At 34.2% G+C, this 17429-nt stretch overlaps 4 protein-coding genes across 4 annotated transcripts in view; 1 reads left to right on the top strand and 3 right to left on the bottom strand.

Moving 5' to 3' along the window:
* Positions 1 to 592: 592 nt before the first annotated feature.
* Positions 593 to 3344, bottom strand: LOC105142311 (protein RER1A-like). The gene is made up of 4 exons (XM_011049889.1): positions 3121 to 3344; positions 1849 to 2218; positions 1144 to 1324; positions 593 to 1034 (listed from the first exon to the last, which is right to left on the bottom strand). Exons 2-4 carry the CDS (start codon positions 2196 to 2198, stop codon positions 981 to 983), a joined length of 585 nt encoding a protein of 194 aa, XP_011048191.1. The 5' UTR covers positions 2199 to 2218; positions 3121 to 3344; the 3' UTR covers positions 593 to 980.
* Positions 3345 to 7427: 4083 nt separating this feature from the next.
* LOC105142305 (uncharacterized) lies at positions 7428 to 13234 on the top strand. Its single transcript, XM_011049874.1, has 4 exons — positions 7428 to 7631; positions 9168 to 10488; positions 10693 to 10718; positions 11856 to 13234. The coding sequence occupies exons 2-4, from the start codon at positions 9177 to 9179 to the stop codon at positions 12642 to 12644; spliced, it is 2127 nt and encodes a 708-aa protein (XP_011048176.1). The 5' UTR covers positions 7428 to 7631; positions 9168 to 9176; the 3' UTR covers positions 12645 to 13234.
* A 1016-nt stretch (positions 13235 to 14250) lies between these two features.
* On the bottom strand, positions 14251 to 16254 carry LOC105142296 (SNF1-related protein kinase regulatory subunit gamma-1-like). The gene is made up of 7 exons (XM_011049864.1): positions 16065 to 16254; positions 15792 to 15967; positions 15592 to 15699; positions 15291 to 15452; positions 15014 to 15096; positions 14715 to 14906; positions 14251 to 14638 (listed from the first exon to the last, which is right to left on the bottom strand). Exons 1-7 carry the CDS (start codon positions 16252 to 16254, stop codon positions 14251 to 14253), a joined length of 1299 nt encoding a protein of 432 aa, XP_011048166.1.
* Positions 16255 to 16832: 578 nt separating this feature from the next.
* The window catches only part of LOC105142287 (glucose-1-phosphate adenylyltransferase large subunit 1-like), a 5955-nt gene continuing 5358 nt past the window's right edge, over positions 16833 to 17429 (bottom strand). Inside the window, exon 15 of the mRNA XM_011049853.1 lies at positions 16833 to 17298. Within this exon, the coding sequence (XP_011048155.1) occupies positions 17197 to 17298 (102 nt within the window). The 3' untranslated portion in view covers positions 16833 to 17196. The remainder of the gene's footprint in view (positions 17299 to 17429) is intronic.

Raw genomic sequence — 17429 nt, 5'->3', positions numbered from 1 at the left:
AAAAAAAAAAAAAAAAAAACTGGCTGTGGGCCTGGCCTGATAGTTATGACTTACGGTACGGAGTTTAGCTTCAATGGCAGAGACAAAATGTTGGCAAGTCGTACCAATGAACCTGGTGCTAGCACCTTCGCCTCAACCCTCACCATGATAAAGAGCTCGAGGGTGGAGGGGTTCACAGGTAGGCAACAGACTCCTCAGTGCATGATCGTGGACCGAGCTAGAAAGAGGCAGCAGGAGATAGGGCAACATATCCCAATCCTCGTCTGAAAAACTGAAATCAATCTTTTTGCAAAACTTGATGGATCTTGCCTTGCAGAACAGTTTTCCACATCTATAACTTGGATAATTCCTCTACTTAGTTACTTGGTGATTTAACTGCGGATAACATGGCTAAACGAAAATTGATGCAAGTTGTGGCAATCAACAATTCAACATAAGCGAATTTACCAAACCCATTTACATACCAAAACAAGTACAGAAGAAACATATCAGTTTCACAATTACTTGAGCACCAAAGAACAAGCACTGGAGCCAGAACAAATTGAAGAACAAGCACTAAGTTTAAACTGAAAGTTAACTTGCAAGAGAACCATCCACAACTGTCTTTCTGTGATAACTTCCAGTATTAAAGAAGCACACACTTGTGGCTATAATTGCCACTTTCCATGACTACCAGCGAGGGGACTAATACCACTGCATCAAGCAGGATATACATAAGACAATCTTCATTCTCAGAAACGCAAATGAATCTTCTTAATTGGTATATAAACAATAAAGTTTAACTCCTGCAACATCAGCACTCTGCCATCATAAAATGTCAAGGCACAACTGAACTTTCTGTTTGCAAGTGCATATTAGTCCATCACAACATAAAGGCATGTCCCTCCAAAAAAAAAAAAAATTCAATTGTCATGAATCTTCATGCCTAAATTTTAACTTCCATTTGGTCCTTTTCTAGGCGTCTACCAACCATCCAGGCTTTAGTCCCCACGGGAGCCACTGCTACTTGCAGAAGACTTCTTGCCACCATACTTCTGTTAAAGATCAAAGAAACCAGAATGTTATCTCACATAATGGCAGTCCTGCAAGAAAAAATGTTACAGTTGCCACGGTTACTAGTGGTGTAAAGCACTTCAAACTCACCTGCTTTCCAACGTTGAATGGAATATATTTGTATTTGATCATATGCGCAATTTGGCGCCTCATTGTAAGGACAAAAAGAACAATCCAGTAACAGAGCAAAATAGGCCAAAAGACAGGAACATCAAACATGGAAAAGAAGGTCATAACAAATGCGATGACGAATGCTTTCGTGAAGGAGTACCTGGATATAATGACAGAAACAACAGGATTACTGGCGTGCATAAATGTATCAAAGATGATTTCCTTAATCCCCTCTTCCTTATCCCACCCCTTCTTGATGGCGGGAGAACCCATTTCTTTTTCTTGCATCGTTTATTATAGATATGTGATTGGTTTGTTTACTTATCCTATACCCAAAAGCAGCTCTATATAGTTAAGAGAAATCATGGAATAGTAGAAACATCTAATCTTAATCAAACACACTACTAAAACTATTTAGCTTTCCAACCACCTATTCTTTTAAAGCAATCCTGAATCTGCAAGAACTATGAGAACCACTAATTGAAGGGCTGTATATAACCAAAAGGTACTCAAGGGTGGATCATTCATGATTGAAGTCTTGGAAGATTACCAGGAATCATTTATCAGGTTATAAAGAACAATGAAAGCAATTACACAACAGGATAACTGAGTTGATACACATACAAACAGCATGGGGGTAATTGCAAGACTAAATGCCACAAGTGGAAAAATTACTTTCATTACCAGAATTTGAACTCAGGAAGTCGGCGAATGAATGGCTTAAATTCATCAGAACCCTTTGTTGGCAGCAAAGGACCATCTGAAGGATCAATTTCAGGATCAACCAGAGGTGATAAAAACCCAATTAGCAAGTTCAGTATGTATATTCCAAGCCCATAGGCAATTATGTAAAATCCTTGAACATAATAAACTCGCAAACAGTAGATAGCCATTACAACAAAAGTCCCAATCCACCTATAGACCGTATGTGGCGTGCTCTTATCAAGATAATACTGATACATCCTCCAAACATCATTTCCCCATTGCGCAACAGGTGATGCCACAGAGGCACCCTCAGCCCCAATTCCCTCCATCCAATTTAATCTTCACAATCCTGCCAATTTGATAATATAAAACAAATTAAACCAGACAAAAAAACCTCATGTGAAAACAGAAAAAACAACATATAACAGTACCCATATCTATGTATGCATGCATATTAAAAATCCAACTGCTACTCAAAAAACATGACCATGCTTGATTTTAACTATACAAGCATGACCATGCTCCAATTACTATAAATGCATGACCATGCTTCAATTTGACCAATACTCATTCAATTTCACGAATTAAAATCCGGTGAGGTGGTACAACATCCAATTTCCAATCAAATCAAAGCATAACACCCACAAAAAAAGAAAGGAGAAAAAAACGCATGAATCTTCTTAATTGCTACAGCAAAAATAAAATTGCTATTCAACAAATTTATGTTCAGAAAAATATTTAAACCAGATTTGAAAGAACCCAGATGACAAAATGTACGCAAGAAACATAAAAACTATCCAATGCAAACAAAACCGTTCACTTTCTCAATTTTTAGGAGCCCGAACTATATAAAAATAAAAACCTTAACAAATTTGAAAGGAACCCAGATGATAAAGGCACACAAAAAGAATCCAAGACCCACAAAGCCCTTTAACTTCCCATATCTCAGGAACCCAAAATGAAGAATATAAGCTTCGTTTAAGCAACCAAATCAAACCCAAAACAGCACAAGATCTAACAACCAAGAAACCAGGAAATACTTTCAAGAAACAGATCTATAATAAAGAGAGCCATAGGAATCAAGAACCATAAACGTACAAGGTGATTGGATGGTAAAAAGTAAGGGATTAAAGGGTGCAAAGAATCAGGAAGCAAACCAGGCAGATAAAAAAAATGGAAGGGGAAGGAAATAAATAGATAGATTATAATAGAAAAGAAAAATAGAGGGAAAAGAAGAGAAGAGAAGCTGACCTTAAATGGACTTGTGGTTTTGGTGGCTAGGGAGTAAAGACTGTCCGTGAGAGAACCAAGGAGAAACAAAAGATAGTTTTTAGAGGCGAAGGATGTGCAGATCTGTATGAATCAGCCAGTGCCTGCTTACAGGGATATAGATTTTAGTATTTTACTGCTTTTTATTTTTATTTCTTTTTGAATTTTCATTAAAAAAAAAAAAAAACAAAGAGATGAGGAGAGTTGAGTTAACGACAGGGAAGGAAGGGTGTTTGAAGAGGGATGGAAAATTATTTGTCTGTAAGTGATGACGTCCAGGTGGCGTTTTTTGGTGGCCTATTCCAGGGAAAAAAAAAAACTTGGAATATTTCTTTATTAGTTTTTATATATTAAAATAAATACTTAAAAAAAATTCTTTCTGTTAGAATTAAATGATACCCACTAATTATTTTAATATCTTATTTCAAAATAAAGAATATACTTTAACCATTAAATCAACTTCATCTTTTCCTAAAAAAAATATAACAGTATTCTTTTTCTTTTTTTATCTAAGAAGGAGTGGGTCTTTTTATTAGCATATTAAGGGTGTTGTGTAATTATGATGTTACAATGTCAATATATAGTAAATTAATAATTTTATTAGTATTATAATGTATAAATTAATATATTATTTATTATATTCACATATATATATTGATATATTGATTATATGTTTTTCGATATAATAGTGAATGATGATCTTCATTATTTTAACACTTAATATATACATTGACTCTCGTTTTAAATAGCAAAGATAAAAGACTTATATCTCTGAAAAATATGGATCGGTAATAAAATTATTTTTTTAATTGATGAAATATTTTTACCCTCCCTAAAACAACTCAAACAGACAGCATTAAAAAAAAAAGAAGAAGAAGATAAATTTAATGGTTAAAAAAATAAAAATGGCGACAACTTTTTTGTGTTTTAACCGAAGTTTAAATAATGCACGGAGTGTTTTAACCTAAATTTAAATTATAATTGTTTTTTAAAATATTTTTTATTTAAAAATATATTAAAATAATATTTTTATTTTTTAGAATTATTTTGACATTAATATATTAAAATAATTTAAAAATAAAAAATTAATTTTTTTAAAATTTTAAAATATTAAAATAAATATCATAAAAGCTTGTTTGATTATATAATTACTGTTTTTTTTTTAAATATTTTTTTATGATAAAATATAAGTTAATAATTTTTTATTTTAAAAAAATTTATTTTTAACATCCGCACATTAAAATTATTTAAAAATATATTGATTTAAAATTAATAAAAATATTTAAAAATATTTTTTTAAAGAAATAATCCGTCCTTTAAAGTTGATGGAAGAGCACAGCAGATTTGGCAGAGAAGGAAGGAGGGAGTTTTATTTATTCATTCATTTATTTAGTAAAACATGAAAAGAAAAAGGACAAAAGCTGTACTCCAAGGAAGGGTGCATACCAAACAAAGAAGGGGTAGCTGAGGTCCATGAGCATCTACTCCGCACCAATCTGTGAACAAACGAATAAAATTTATTGGGCTGGGCCTACCTTTCTCCGTGATATCAAATTTAGTTATTTACGAGGTCTCATTAATGTAGCCCATTGGGCAACCCTGCACGTGCTTATGGCTCCAGGAGTTGCCTCTCCCAAGTCCTCAGCCTACAGGCTGTTAGGAAAGTTGCGAGGCTCGGTCCATAATCTGACCCGAAAATGAATTTGGGTCATTATTGAATCAATTTATAATATATCATCTGGAATTTTTTTTATCAAAAAAATAAATTTATATTTTTTTATATAAAAAAATATTTTATAGTATTCACATTGATGGTTTGTTTGGGTCAACTAATTATGTCAACCAAGTTTAAGCAGAGTAATATTTTTTTGATTCAAAATAAAACCTGATTTGATCAGGCTTGGCCATGTTGACAAAACTGTTTAACAGTTATTGTTTGAGAACCATTTAAATAATTTTTTATATCTGAAATATTTTTTAGAGGGTCCATACTTGAATTTCAAAATTCAATTTATTAAATTCATACAAAAAACAAATTAAAATGATATCTTGGTTTAGATATTAAGTATTGTGGTAACAATTATTTTTTAAAGTATTTTTTATAAATAATATTTAAAAACATAAAAAAAAAATTTATAAAATAATATTAATTTTTTTATAAAATATTATTTGAACCGCATTCTCCAGCAACATCTCATTACCGTGTCATGAAACAATGTTTGTTTTTCCAAAAATACCCACCAACATAGCACTAGCTCTATCTCTCGCACGCTTGTTACTTCTATTTCCCACCTCAAAAACATAATAGTTTGACAGCGCACAGGATCCTCTCTTTTTTCACAACTCAAAAATATCCACTGTAATTTAGAAAACGAGGTAAAAAAAATCAATGCTCATGGATAAAAAAAATCTCAAAATTGTGCTTGGTGGTGTCATCTTAATCTATCTTGTTTATTGTATAGAGAGATGTTGATCTTGTATCTTGTTGGTTGTTGCTTTTAGCTTCTGTGTATCTCGATAATGGAGTCTTGTATATAATAAAAAGCAAATCCCAGTATGTTTACTTGCATTTACAGACCGTTAATTATTGGAGTGTGATCGACGAACAGAGGATTTGAAAGGCAGTCTTTTCGCACTTCAACCAGATAAGCTTTGCCACTTGAATTAAGTGGACATGCTTTTTTCATTGTAAAAAACTATGGTTCTGCAGAGAATATTTGTCAAAATCAACAAGCAAGGAAACGTTATAATTTATACGCTGCTGCGTCTATCAGTTAACAGTTGTGTATTGCAAGCATCAATCAGTTATTTGAAAAAATGGATGTGAGAAAACCAGATACACACCCCATGAATGGTTTACAGAGGAGGGGCATGGGAAACGGTGAAGCACAGAACACATCAACTTTTCTATTCCAGCCGTTCAGGGGAGAATCAGTCTTCACTGCGAAGATGGTATCAGAACGAAGACAATTTTTCTGCCATACTTGGCTTCCTCTTTAGCTAATTGAAATTTACAGACACATCCTAAGAAATCAAGGCACGAGGAAGAGCTTATCAATTCAAAGTTCTACTAATGATTGTATACTTGCGTGTGAATTAAGGTGTGTAGTGATGGTTCCTAGAAAAACACTTATTCTAGTGTTATTCCAACCTAAACATGTTATTCCAACCTAAAAAAAACTATGCTTTCTTTTCTTTCTTTTCTTTCTTTTTATAAAAGAAAGATCTGAACCGAAAGCATCAAGTACGAAGAAAATGAATAGTATGGGAATTAATTTGACTCCGAACATTGAATTAAGTTTCCACAGCTATACACTAGACAAGATTACCTAGTTTGCTTGTACATGGCACAATCACGTGTTCGATGCCAGGCACGCAACGTGCGGTTTTAAGCAAGAAAACTGACATGGATCATCGAATGGTCTCTTGCCCAACTCTCTGACAAGACGTGAAATTCCCCTGAGACACGTATTTCAAATGGCAAGATTTTCTTTCCAATAATGGTGTCGCAGATAAGCAAATAATGCTTGTCTAGCCGACAACATTGTATCGTACAACACCGAGAGATCGGTCATCGTTAGATCATACGTGGACAAATTACAGCCAAATTAAAACTGTATTTTTCTGGTGGATGAACCATGCACATAGCAATGGAACCCACCAATTAATGTTAACAACTCTAAGAAATTCTAGCCATCCAAGCAACCTATATATTGGGTGTTTTTAAAAAAAGAATAGCACAATAAATGTGAAAATTTGACGGAATATCACTGTTTTAAAAAATAATAAAATAATATACTTTTATATTATCAAGAGCGATAAAGTAAATATTACACTTGAAAGGAGCAATATTTAGCAAATAAGGAGGTCAATATCAATATGATAAAATTATAATTAATTTTATCGATCACAATCATAATATTTAGATAAATATCACAGTTTCTAATATTATTAAAATATTTAATTTATGAGCTATAATATTTTTAAATTGTGCTATTTTTAAAAATAAATTTCTTTATATATTACTTCATTATTTATTTTGTTTTTTCTATGATGTTAATGACTTCATACCCTCGTTCCAAAATCGAGGGCCAAGTATGGTATCTTAAACCAGTTTTTGGGTGTTAATACGAAGTATTTTTTTTTAATTTTGTTGTTGTTATTATTAATTTATTTATTTATTATTATTACTACTACCTTAAACTAAGATTTGATATATCTTGTCTCTTCTACTGAATCAAGCGTTTCGAGAATAAAGTTCCCTTTCACGGGGCTCCACAGCTAGCTAGCTAGCAGAATCCAATGAAGAAAACCCTTTCGAAGCGATAAGGATCAGGTATTTTGTGCATGATCACCGCCGAACTGAGTTAGCGTTGCTGCAACTTGAATCTCCGCATCAAGTGAAGATATTTGTTGTTCAGGTGATCATATCTTCTAGCAAGCGAGGAATTGCCACAGCACCTCTTGCAAATTCCCAGTGCTCGCAAGACAAGGTATCCTTCTACAATTCTACTACAAAGCACTGTATCGTGTCTCTTCCAACTGTATCCTTAATCTATTAGGTTAGTCATGACAGTTTTCGGACCCAGAAATATATATTATAATTGTTTATAGATATATTTAAAAAAATTACAGAACTCCAGGGATCAATATAAACTTTGAGTGGTAGCTTTGTCTTTATAATTAATTTTAATTTTCAATAGTTTGTAATTAGTAATGTGTTTTATTTTATAACTATGGGTATTAAATAAATTTATGTATACCTTGATTGAGATTGTAAAATTAAATCTCTAGTAGTCTTAAAATTTATAGTATTTAAATAGGTAATTTTTAGAAAATAAATTTAAAATCTGATCAATTAAATTATATTTATCAGAATTTTATTTTTTTCATAATATATGTTTGTACATATATTTTTTCTATTAAACCTTAGTGTCTTCTTAGTTATATAATTTGTATCTAGGATATTAGTTCGTGAATATAAATATAAAAAAAATTATATATCCTTGTGTTTAAAATTTAACTCTGCACATTATTATCTATATCTTTTTTAAATAAAAAAACATTGAAAATAAATAGTAATATATGAAAAACATGTATATATTTAGCTATCCAAATCATTTACATCCATTTTTTGTTTTAAATATATAAATCATATTACAACACACTAGAAACGTGTTTACAATAAGTATATATTGCATGTTAATAGGTGATTTATTGTTGCTGTTGAATTAAAAAAAATGTGGATATTAGTATTATATTTTAAAAATATTTTTGAAAAAATTTAAATTTTTTATTTTTTAATTTATTTTAAATTAATATGTTTTTGATATATTGATACTAAAAATAATTTTTTAAAAATAAAAAAAATTATTTTAATATATTTTGAAGGCTCAAAAACATTTGAGCCACTTCTATAATATATACTTATAAAAATGTTTTTTTAATTTATAAATATATTAAAATAATATTTTTATTTATTTTTTAAAATTTTATTTTTAACAATAAAAAATTAGTTAAAACTCAATATTAATAAGTTCGTGGCCAAGCAAGAAAACAAAAAAGCCCAAACTCAAAACAGATCAAATACCGAACACAAATAAATCCCTTCTACAAACCCTCAAAAAAGTGCTTCAACCGAACAAGAATTTGAGCTTCATTTCAGTGATGTTGTTATCTATGAATCTATGATTACAGAGAGAAGCAGAGAAGAAGGTGAATAAAACTGCAAGCTTGCTTACACGTACTACCATGCCTATGTTTTTATTTGTTCATAAACGAGTTTGCAAGTAACTTAGATAAATTAATAATTTTTTTTTCTGGACTTCTGTAACTAGGTTTTCCGTGTTGGGTTGTTGTTTAAGTTCGTTGTAAGTGGAAATCCTTTCCTTTTTATTATTTCTTTTAGTGGGATTGATTTATTTTGTAAAGTAAGATCCTTGCACTGATCTTCTTTTTTTTTTTGCTTTTTGGAAAAAAGAAATAACAGAGAATCAACGACCTCACATGTTGTGACTTTGGATTGGCAGTACCAGTCTATGAAGCAGTGCCAGTCTGTTTGGATGTCTCATTGGACGCAAACTAGTTGCAGGAAAGAAAATAAAGCTCCAAAGCGATTAGGTGATGATTCTGGGGAAGTCAGTCATGGTAGAAAACATCATCAGTCACTTAGTGGGCCGGAGATGGAGACATGTAGTTCTAAATTTGTCGGGGGGCTTGGAGAATTAATTGAGGGGAAAGGAATCGACTTCATGAAAGATAACCGTACCATGAGTTCAAAAAAACTGAGGAATGAAGCGTTTGAGGGCCAGTCTTCTTTTCCGGTGTTCAAACCTTCTCAAGATAGGGATAGTGTTTTATCTCTGAAGAATGGTGTTTCTCCTGGTAGAACTGTGGATTATTTATCCTTAATGCCCGGACAGGCTCCTCCTGAGGTAGAGATTCAGAAAAGAAAACCCCAGTTTCAGACAGAAGATATCAACTTGGCTCCAGAGAAGCAGTTGAAGTCTAATAGTTTGCTAGAAAGGAGTAGCAGAGTCGTTTCGACACCTATTCAGAATGATTTTGTAAGGTCGACTGCGGTTACTGTGCCGTGTGAGTTTGAAGGCAGAAGGGCTCCAATTCAGTCCTTTTTCTATGGGCTCGATCACATTAATGAACCAGGCTGTGCGTCTTTGGTTCATAAGAAGAAAATGAATAAAAATGATGGTCTTCTCTTTTGTCATCCCTCAACAAGCAATAATCAGCTAAGAGATTTTTTCGGCAAGTCATTTCAGACGGTGCCAAATCATTCTGATTTTGAATTGTTTTCTAGCCAGATCAGTCCCAGAGATAGTATCAAATTAGAAAAATTGTGTCATGGATCTTATGCACTACCAAGTCTTCCCTCTGTTCATGATGTGGGGACCATGAGAATGCGTGCTACAATGGACTCCATAGAAGAATTTTCTAGAGGTCCTCCGAAGTTTACCCAGACCACACACCGCTTTTTCATCACAAAAAAGACTGGCGTAAACTTACCTGATGGTGCCCAGGTGTTTAGAGAGTCCGCAACATCCACTGAATTTAAGGGGAAAATGGTGACTGAACTCCTTGCTTTATCTCCGGATTTTGGCTTCTATGTCAAGCAAGGAGAGCAGATGCAACCTCCGGGAAGCTCCACAGAGAGTGAAGGAAAAGAAAACACTGGGAATGTCAAGGCTTCTGCAGTTGTCAAAGAGAATGATTCATCAGCTGATGGAATAGAAAACACTGAGAATTTCAAGACTTCTGCAGTCGATGAAGAGAATGATTCATCAGCTGAAACTGATGCCATGGATATTCACGCTTTCTGTGAGAATCATATATCTGGTATGTACGGTCAGTATCTCATATGAGGACTCGGTTAAATCTTAGAATGCAGTGTTGATGATAGCTTTCTATGCTCTGGAGCACATCCCTCCGATGAAGTTGATTAGATATAATCACCTAAATTTGAGTAGTGTTAATGAGTTTTGTATTTTTTTAGCCCAGTCCTACCATGCAAATTATTGAGTTTATTTCTTTATGTTGCAGGTGTGGCATCGATGCAATCACATAAGGTAACGTTGACTGTGTTTCTATCTCTAAGTTTGTGCCCCCCAAGTGCCTTTTTAGTATTGACTGCGTTCTCAAAAACTTGTGAAGGAATCTTGTGCGCATTGTTGACAGACAATAAATCTGATCTACTAATTTATACTGGTTTACCATGCTTGTTGCTCGAAAAATGATTTTTAAAATTTTTTTATTTTTGCTTATTATTATAAAAGTTAATAAAAAAATATTTTTTAATTAAAAAAATTTAGCTTGATTTTCAAAAAAAATATTTTCTTATAAAATTATAAAATTTTAACAGAAAATACTTTTTGAAAGTTGTAAAAAGTTTTAAAATATCATATTATTTGTTAATTATATTAAATTTGATCCTCAAACTTTTAATTGTTATATATATTTTATTTTGAATATTTATTTTTTAATTTTATCTCTTAAAATTTAATTTTTATATTAATTATTATTAATTATTATTTTTTCTTATTATTTTTTACTAAAAAAATTTATCTATCAAATGTGGTCCTTGTTACTTATTTTATTTGAAATAATTTATAAAATGTTAACTTTTTCTTTTTAGATTTGATTTTTTTATTTATTTGATTTAAGATAATTTATGAAATTATATATTTTTAAATTTTATTCTCATTCAACCTTTTAATTTGTAACATTTGGTTATCATTATTTTAATAAACTTGAAAAAATAAAATATTAATAAGTTATTTTTTAACTTATTTTTTATGACATAATAAAATACTAAAAAATATTTTCTAATTTATTTTTCATTACACTACTAAATATTAAAAAATAATTTTTTTATTTTTTTTTTTTAAATTTACTTTCTGAAAAAAACTAATTTTCTGCATTAGGTAAGGAATTTTATACAGCTGTATTAGCAGCCGCTTGCTACTCAAGGAATTTGGTGGATTTCTACCTTGGTCTTTGAAATCATTCTACCGCTAATAAGTTACATTCTACAGGTGTTTGCATTGTCTAGTTAGACAGGTGTTTGCATTGTCTAGTTAGATTTTTGCTCTGGTTTAGGCCAAGGAATTTATCGAAGGGATCGTAACTTTACAAAAAGTTCCAGAGTCCAAGGCTTACAAGGCCATCGTCTCATCTGTTCACATGAGTATTTATTGACTTTGTAGGACATCAGCGAGGGCCAAAAGTCACCAGCTTCTCAAGCTGGAGTGCCTCCAGTCAGACAAGAAACCAAGGGCAGACAGATGAACACCGAATTACCTGATATTAAGCAAGAACTTCCTGTACTTCTAGGCGTGGCAAGGTCACCAGATGACATGGAGACAAGCACCTCAAGAACCCAGAGTTTGGATGTGGAATGCTTACTTCCCCATCCTGAGCATTCTACAAATTCAAAATCCAGTGACTGCCATAACGCTCCATCGAGATTGGACCCATACAGCAGATGGGTTAAACGTCTCAAACCAAGTGCTTCAGATTCTTTTGGTTATGGTACTAAAAGTTCAAAAGTTGAAGAAGCATTATCCCGTCGGAAATTTAATAAGTTGATCGGCAAAATGCCAAGACATGGGAAAAGTATTTCAGAACCAAAGAAAAGCAATACTTGCGGTAAAGAGCAGGCGGTGACAGATCAGACTGCAGAGTCACCTAGGAACGCTAAATCCTATTCCACTTACTTGGCAAGGAAAAGTCAAGAAATAACACTCTCTCATGCTTGGGTTCAGAGGTGGTGTCATAAGCCATCTGCATCTCCAAAAAAGAAGCCCATGGCTGTGGTAGTTTCTGAGCCAGAATGTTCAGTGGCAACACTAGACTTCCAGAAGAAGCAGTTTGCTAGCATTGCTGCTATGGCTCTGATGGGGAAGGCCATGAATGGTTTTCGTCCATGTGAATTCAGAAAACGGGGGTCTTCTGTCATCTGGAATACCAGGGGATTCAGAGATGAGCTTTCCTGAGAAAATGCTAGGATTGAAGAGCAATACAGGCAGCCACAGCATGTGCCGGTTATCCTAGCAGTTGACATTAGTGCAACAAGTTGAAATCTTTATCCATCAATCCTCCATCAGATCAGTAGACTGGAGATGGAGTCTGTAGAGCCTGAATGTTGCTTTGTTATGTATCCTGCCTGAATTTGTTTATATTTCCTGCTTTCCACCAGTGATCAGATAAGGCATTGTGGATGGATCTTATGTGAGATTTGGAAGAGGCCTTGTTTCATCAATGTAGCCATTTAGGTTGAGAAAGGGGCAACCCAGCCCCTGCTGCTTCACATTGCAAATCTTAAAGAACATGGCCACATTCAAGCATGTCACCTATTGATCCTCCATATGCACTGCAAGCAAACTGGAGTAATGCTGTAATACCTGGAATCAGAAACTAAAAATAAAAGATTTAAAGAATGGAAGGGATTGTGCTTCGTCAAATGTAGATGCGTAATAATCGCATATCCATGTACAGTTTGCATGCAGAAATATATCAGCAGACCTCACATCAGCTTTGGTTTTCACGTGTACACAAGTTTGGTCTTTGACTTTTGATATTTTAATATGGTTTTTGTGGTTAGACATTTATGATATCATTAGTTTGAAAATGGAAGAATAATGCTTGACTAGGTATGAAAGAACAACGAACTGGTTGAGCGTTCTTCCTTCCTCTCTCGAACAGTAATTCCCATTCCTCTCTGAGCTCTGGTATACAACTGCATTTTTTAGAGTTCATCTTCTAAGAGGCAGGCAACTGTAGGTGCACATCATTTTAGGTTTGTTCTTTAGTATGCTGCTTGTATGTCTTGTTACCTGAGAGAATACTGTAAACAGGTTGTGGCTAACATCTGCCATGATTTCTCAAACCCTATTCGTCAAGAGAATGAGAATGTATGTGGTGTAATGAAGCTAGTGAAACAATTTAGATGCCCTGGGATTACTGCACAATCCCTAAGTCTTGCCATTTTGTTCCAGGTTTTTTAAATGTGAGCTTGTTTAATTTTTGGTGTCAGCAGAGCACGTTGTTCAGGAAGGTGGATTATACTGAACTGGGGGTGCACCAAAAAGCCTGTGCCATAGTGGATTTGTTGTACTCTTCATATTTATCTCTTGGTTATGCCATGAGCCGGGGGCTAAACATAAAATGCAAGCCTTCCTTTTAGTTCAGTGAACCTTTCCCTTAAGATGTAGCTCTCTTCCAAGTTTTGATAGAGCAGTTCTGATCCAAAAAACTTGTGCACAATTTATACTACTTTGAATGGAGTTGCTCCCTTTGGTTCCCTCTCTCACACGGAATGAGAATTCAGGAGGGAAAAAACAGTTATACTCTGAATTAAAAAAATAAATCAAAATTCATTGCTTTATACAAGTCTATAATACTTGGCATGAACATGTGAGAGGTTTTTGTTCATGTTTTACGTGCAAACAAAAATTAAAGCTAGGGAATTATGTAGCTGTTTCCTGACTGCCAGTTATGAAGTAGCTTTTATAGAAAGGACCATATCTTGCCTGGACTTGAAGCTTGGATATCGAGATAATATCCAATGGCCAAAAGCCGACAGTGTCAGCATCAGGGAACTCAATGATCACAAATGACAGTTCCATTCTTAACTTGGCACCCTGTCTGTTCTAGAGCAGATTCAAAGAAACCACCTCCATGAATATTCGAATCTATACATGGTGGGGCAAATTGAATGACGACGTCTCTCAATGTCAGCAAACCTGCTGGCTGCTGTGCATCATTTACTAGAAAGCAAAAACAGCCTTTGGTCTCCGCCAAGTCTTTCATGGCTTGCTTGAGAGTGTTGCTCTTTTTGGTACTAACTGGCGAGTCCATTTTCGGAAGGAAGTTGTTTCTCAATTGAAGAGCTCCGGCTGCGAATAGTGCCCCCAGGTCCCTTTCAAAGGTGCCATCAGAGTTTTCTTTTGCAGTTTCTGTGTGAATGAACTCCCCAGCAGTTAGCCTCCTGCGAGTATTTAAAACACGTCACTTTTTGGGGGAAATGAATAATAAAGGTTGAAGAAATGGTCCTCCAAACCTACTTTCTGTCACCAAGTATTTCGTTATTCTCTAACAAAAGATAAACATCACTGTTCCTTATGCAACCGATAACCTTGTTATTTTCACGATTCACCACAGCAACTACGCCACTTCGGCTTTCTCGCAAAATATGAAGAGCTTCTGCCAAGCTTCGATCTCCGTATACAAGATCAACACGCTCTTCGTTTCCAAAACTGTGCAAGGAAAAAGAAGGGTGAACAAGCAGCTTAATGGTTTACAGCTCCAAACAAAAAATGAGCTGAAACATTAATTATCGAGTATTGTTTTTGGTCAGGTGTACCGAAACTCAGATAAAGCCTTGTCTGCAATGCTATCAAACCATTCTAGCCCACTTGATTGAAGCAAAAGCTGTATCACTGCATTCTAACAAAAGCATCGCAAATTATTTACCATCAGAAAAAAAGACCTGAAATGTCATCACAATTACTTATCCTCCTTATTTTCAATCGATCAAAACCAGGTTAGCTTTCAACAACTATAGAAGAGCAACAGTAAAATCTCCAAAGATTTGAATCAGATGATGGCACACACAACATTAAGAAAGAACAAGTTTCAACCTGTGTTACAAAACCAATGCCCTGAAAGCTGGATCTCTCTATGACAGGCACAACTTGCAGCCGGTGGTGGTTGGAGAGAAGCAGCAGAACGTGAAATAGTGTGTCATCCAAGTGTACAGGGAAAAATGGATCCCAAAGGTATGACTTGGCTAACTCCCCAACCTGATAAGACAGCACAAAACATAACCATTATTTATCCAATAAAACTTAACATAAGCCAAGAACATTAACCATTTGAATGCATCAAAAACTACTGTAAACACCTTGTTAAAGCCTTCATTGTATCATAAGAAAAGGATACCTTAGTTTGTCCAATTTGAGGATTATCTTCAAGCATGGTGAACATGCTACTTTTTCCATTCTCATCACCGTCAGTCCCTCTGGTTTGCATATGAGCCTTTTCACATTCCTTTAAATTTCAAAGACCGCTTAATATGGACATTAAGTGAAAAAAACTGCAAAATTTGCATTTGTTCAGATGGTGAAGGTCTCAAGTTATACCTCAAGAGCCCAAAGAACCATGCCAGCTAAATCTATGTACCCCACATACCGATCCGAAAACCTTCCAATAATGGTATCAGGATCTACAACATCAGCTATAGGAGCACCAGAAACATTCTTCTCAAACAACAAATGTATCGCATCTTTTACTCTATCCTCAATTTTCAATTCCACAACTAAAAAAGAGTACACACAACACAGATCATCATACATTCGATTTAAAACTATTATCAAAACTAACCATATTGAGAGGGAGCAGAAGATTTCGAGTACCGGGAGAACTTTTTATGCCAGGGATAGAACTAATGGGGATGTGATCAAGAAACATTTGAAGGGCACTACCAGAATCAATTTGGTGGTGTTTTTGATCAGCCATGAAGTTGGAAACTAGATTCTCCTTTTTATCCACCAAGCTAAAACCTTCTGGCTGCCTCATTACATCCTCCAATTTCTTGAAGTCCATCATCTTTGATTCTAGCATTGTTAGATTAATTTCACCGCTCTTTTCCCTGTCTGTCAATGCTTCTGTTTCTGTTTCTATATCTTTATGTTCCATGCATATTTAACACGTTGCATTGAAAAGAAGCTCCCAGGTGTAACTGAAGGAAATTCTTGCAACCCCTGAATTGCCACGTAGCAACTCAAGGACTCGGTATTTAAGGGGTTCTTGACCACACTGTTCGAGGGCAAAACACGACAACAACATTGTTTCGTGTGCCATAATGTTAGATTGATTTACCTTGTAAATCTCTTTCTACAGTGAACATAAACACGAAGAAGGTGCATCAATTACCATTTTTTTTTAATATACCAACGTAGTTTGAGTGTAGAATGATCTATTTAAGATGAGTTAGAGAGACTTGATTTCTTTAAGTAAAAGTTTACGCTTTAATTTAGATGTAGATGATGTAAAAAAATAAAAACAAGAAGATGGCAGCAGCCTCTTTTAATTTGATGTGGAAGCACAGAAATGATCCAACATTGCACTTCATTGCTACACTTTCTTCCATGAGATCCAATGTCTAAGCTATTCCAATATATATGGTAAATGTAAGTTTTATTGCAAGCATTTAGAAGGCTCATTTCATTATATCTGACAAAATATAATTTTTTTATAGTCTCTTATAAATACTAGCACCAAGTTGACCCAAAGCACTAACTAGTTAGCTCTTTGATTTCTTTATGAACTTACATCAGATCATAACTTGGGCTCTATTTTTACAAGCAAGGAGGGATCTTGCAATTTACGTAGGATAAAGTAGGAGCAGCTTGCTTGCTTCTTCTTTCGCGTCCAAAATGCTGCATCGGATTCTTTAACAGGCACTCAGAAGTGCTTCAAAATGTTCTCATCTCAACACCAACTTGAAACCAAGTCCTTGATAAATAGTTGAGATCCATCATCTATTTAGATAACTGTGCCATCCTCTATTGTTGCCTTCTCCGATATGATGGTGATTCCAGACCGAATGTAGAATCCTTCTTCTTCCCTATCTGCTTCTTGCACACCCTGCAAAACCAAAGCATTGAGATATATGCATGCAGAAATTTGCATAAGAGTCCTACTGAGGACTCCGTATAGGGGCATAGTTCGCAGAGAGGTTACTTACGTCTTTATTCATGATGATAACATCTTTCCCT

The sequence above is a fragment of the Populus euphratica genome, unplaced genomic scaffold, assembly GCF_000495115.2.
Source record: "Populus euphratica unplaced genomic scaffold, PopEup_1.0 scaffold3.1, whole genome shotgun sequence".
Classification (NCBI taxonomy): Eukaryota; Viridiplantae; Streptophyta; class Magnoliopsida; order Malpighiales; family Salicaceae; genus Populus; species Populus euphratica.
Note: the sequence above shows the minus strand (reverse complement) of the source record. Positions and strands in the feature narration are given on the sequence as shown.

Bases quoted from the DNA above. Each gene is read 5' to 3' on its own strand.
- LOC105142305 (XM_011049874.1), top strand. From the start codon at position 9,177: ATGAAGCAGTGCCAGTCTGTTTGGATGTCTCATTGGACGCAAACTAGT. The intron at 10,489-10,692 runs GTATGTACGGTC...TTTATGTTGCAG, and splicing joins CTGTGAGAATCATATATCTG to GTGTGGCATCGATGCAATCA. The intron at 10,719-11,855 runs GTAACGTTGACT...TTGACTTTGTAG, and splicing joins CATCGATGCAATCACATAAG to GACATCAGCGAGGGCCAAAA.
- LOC105142296 (XM_011049864.1), bottom strand. From the start codon at position 16,254: ATGGACTTCAAGAAATTGGAGGATGTAATGAGGCAGCCAGAAGGTTTT. The intron at 15,097-15,290 runs GTTGAAACTTGT...TGCTTTTGTTAG, and splicing joins GCATTGGTTTTGTAACACAG to AATGCAGTGATACAGCTTTT. The intron at 14,907-15,013 runs GTACACCTGACC...TTCCTTGCACAG, and splicing joins AAGGCTTTATCTGAGTTTCG to TTTTGGAAACGAAGAGCGTG.
- LOC105142311 (XM_011049889.1), bottom strand. From the start codon at position 2,198: ATGGAGGGAATTGGGGCTGAGGGTGCCTCTGTGGCATCACCTGTTGCG. The intron at 1,325-1,848 runs GTAATGAAAGTA...CATTATATCCAG, and splicing joins CTTCCTGAGTTCAAATTCTG to GTACTCCTTCACGAAAGCAT. The intron at 1,035-1,143 runs GTGAGTTTGAAG...GATCTTTAACAG, and splicing joins CATTCAACGTTGGAAAGCAG to AAGTATGGTGGCAAGAAGTC.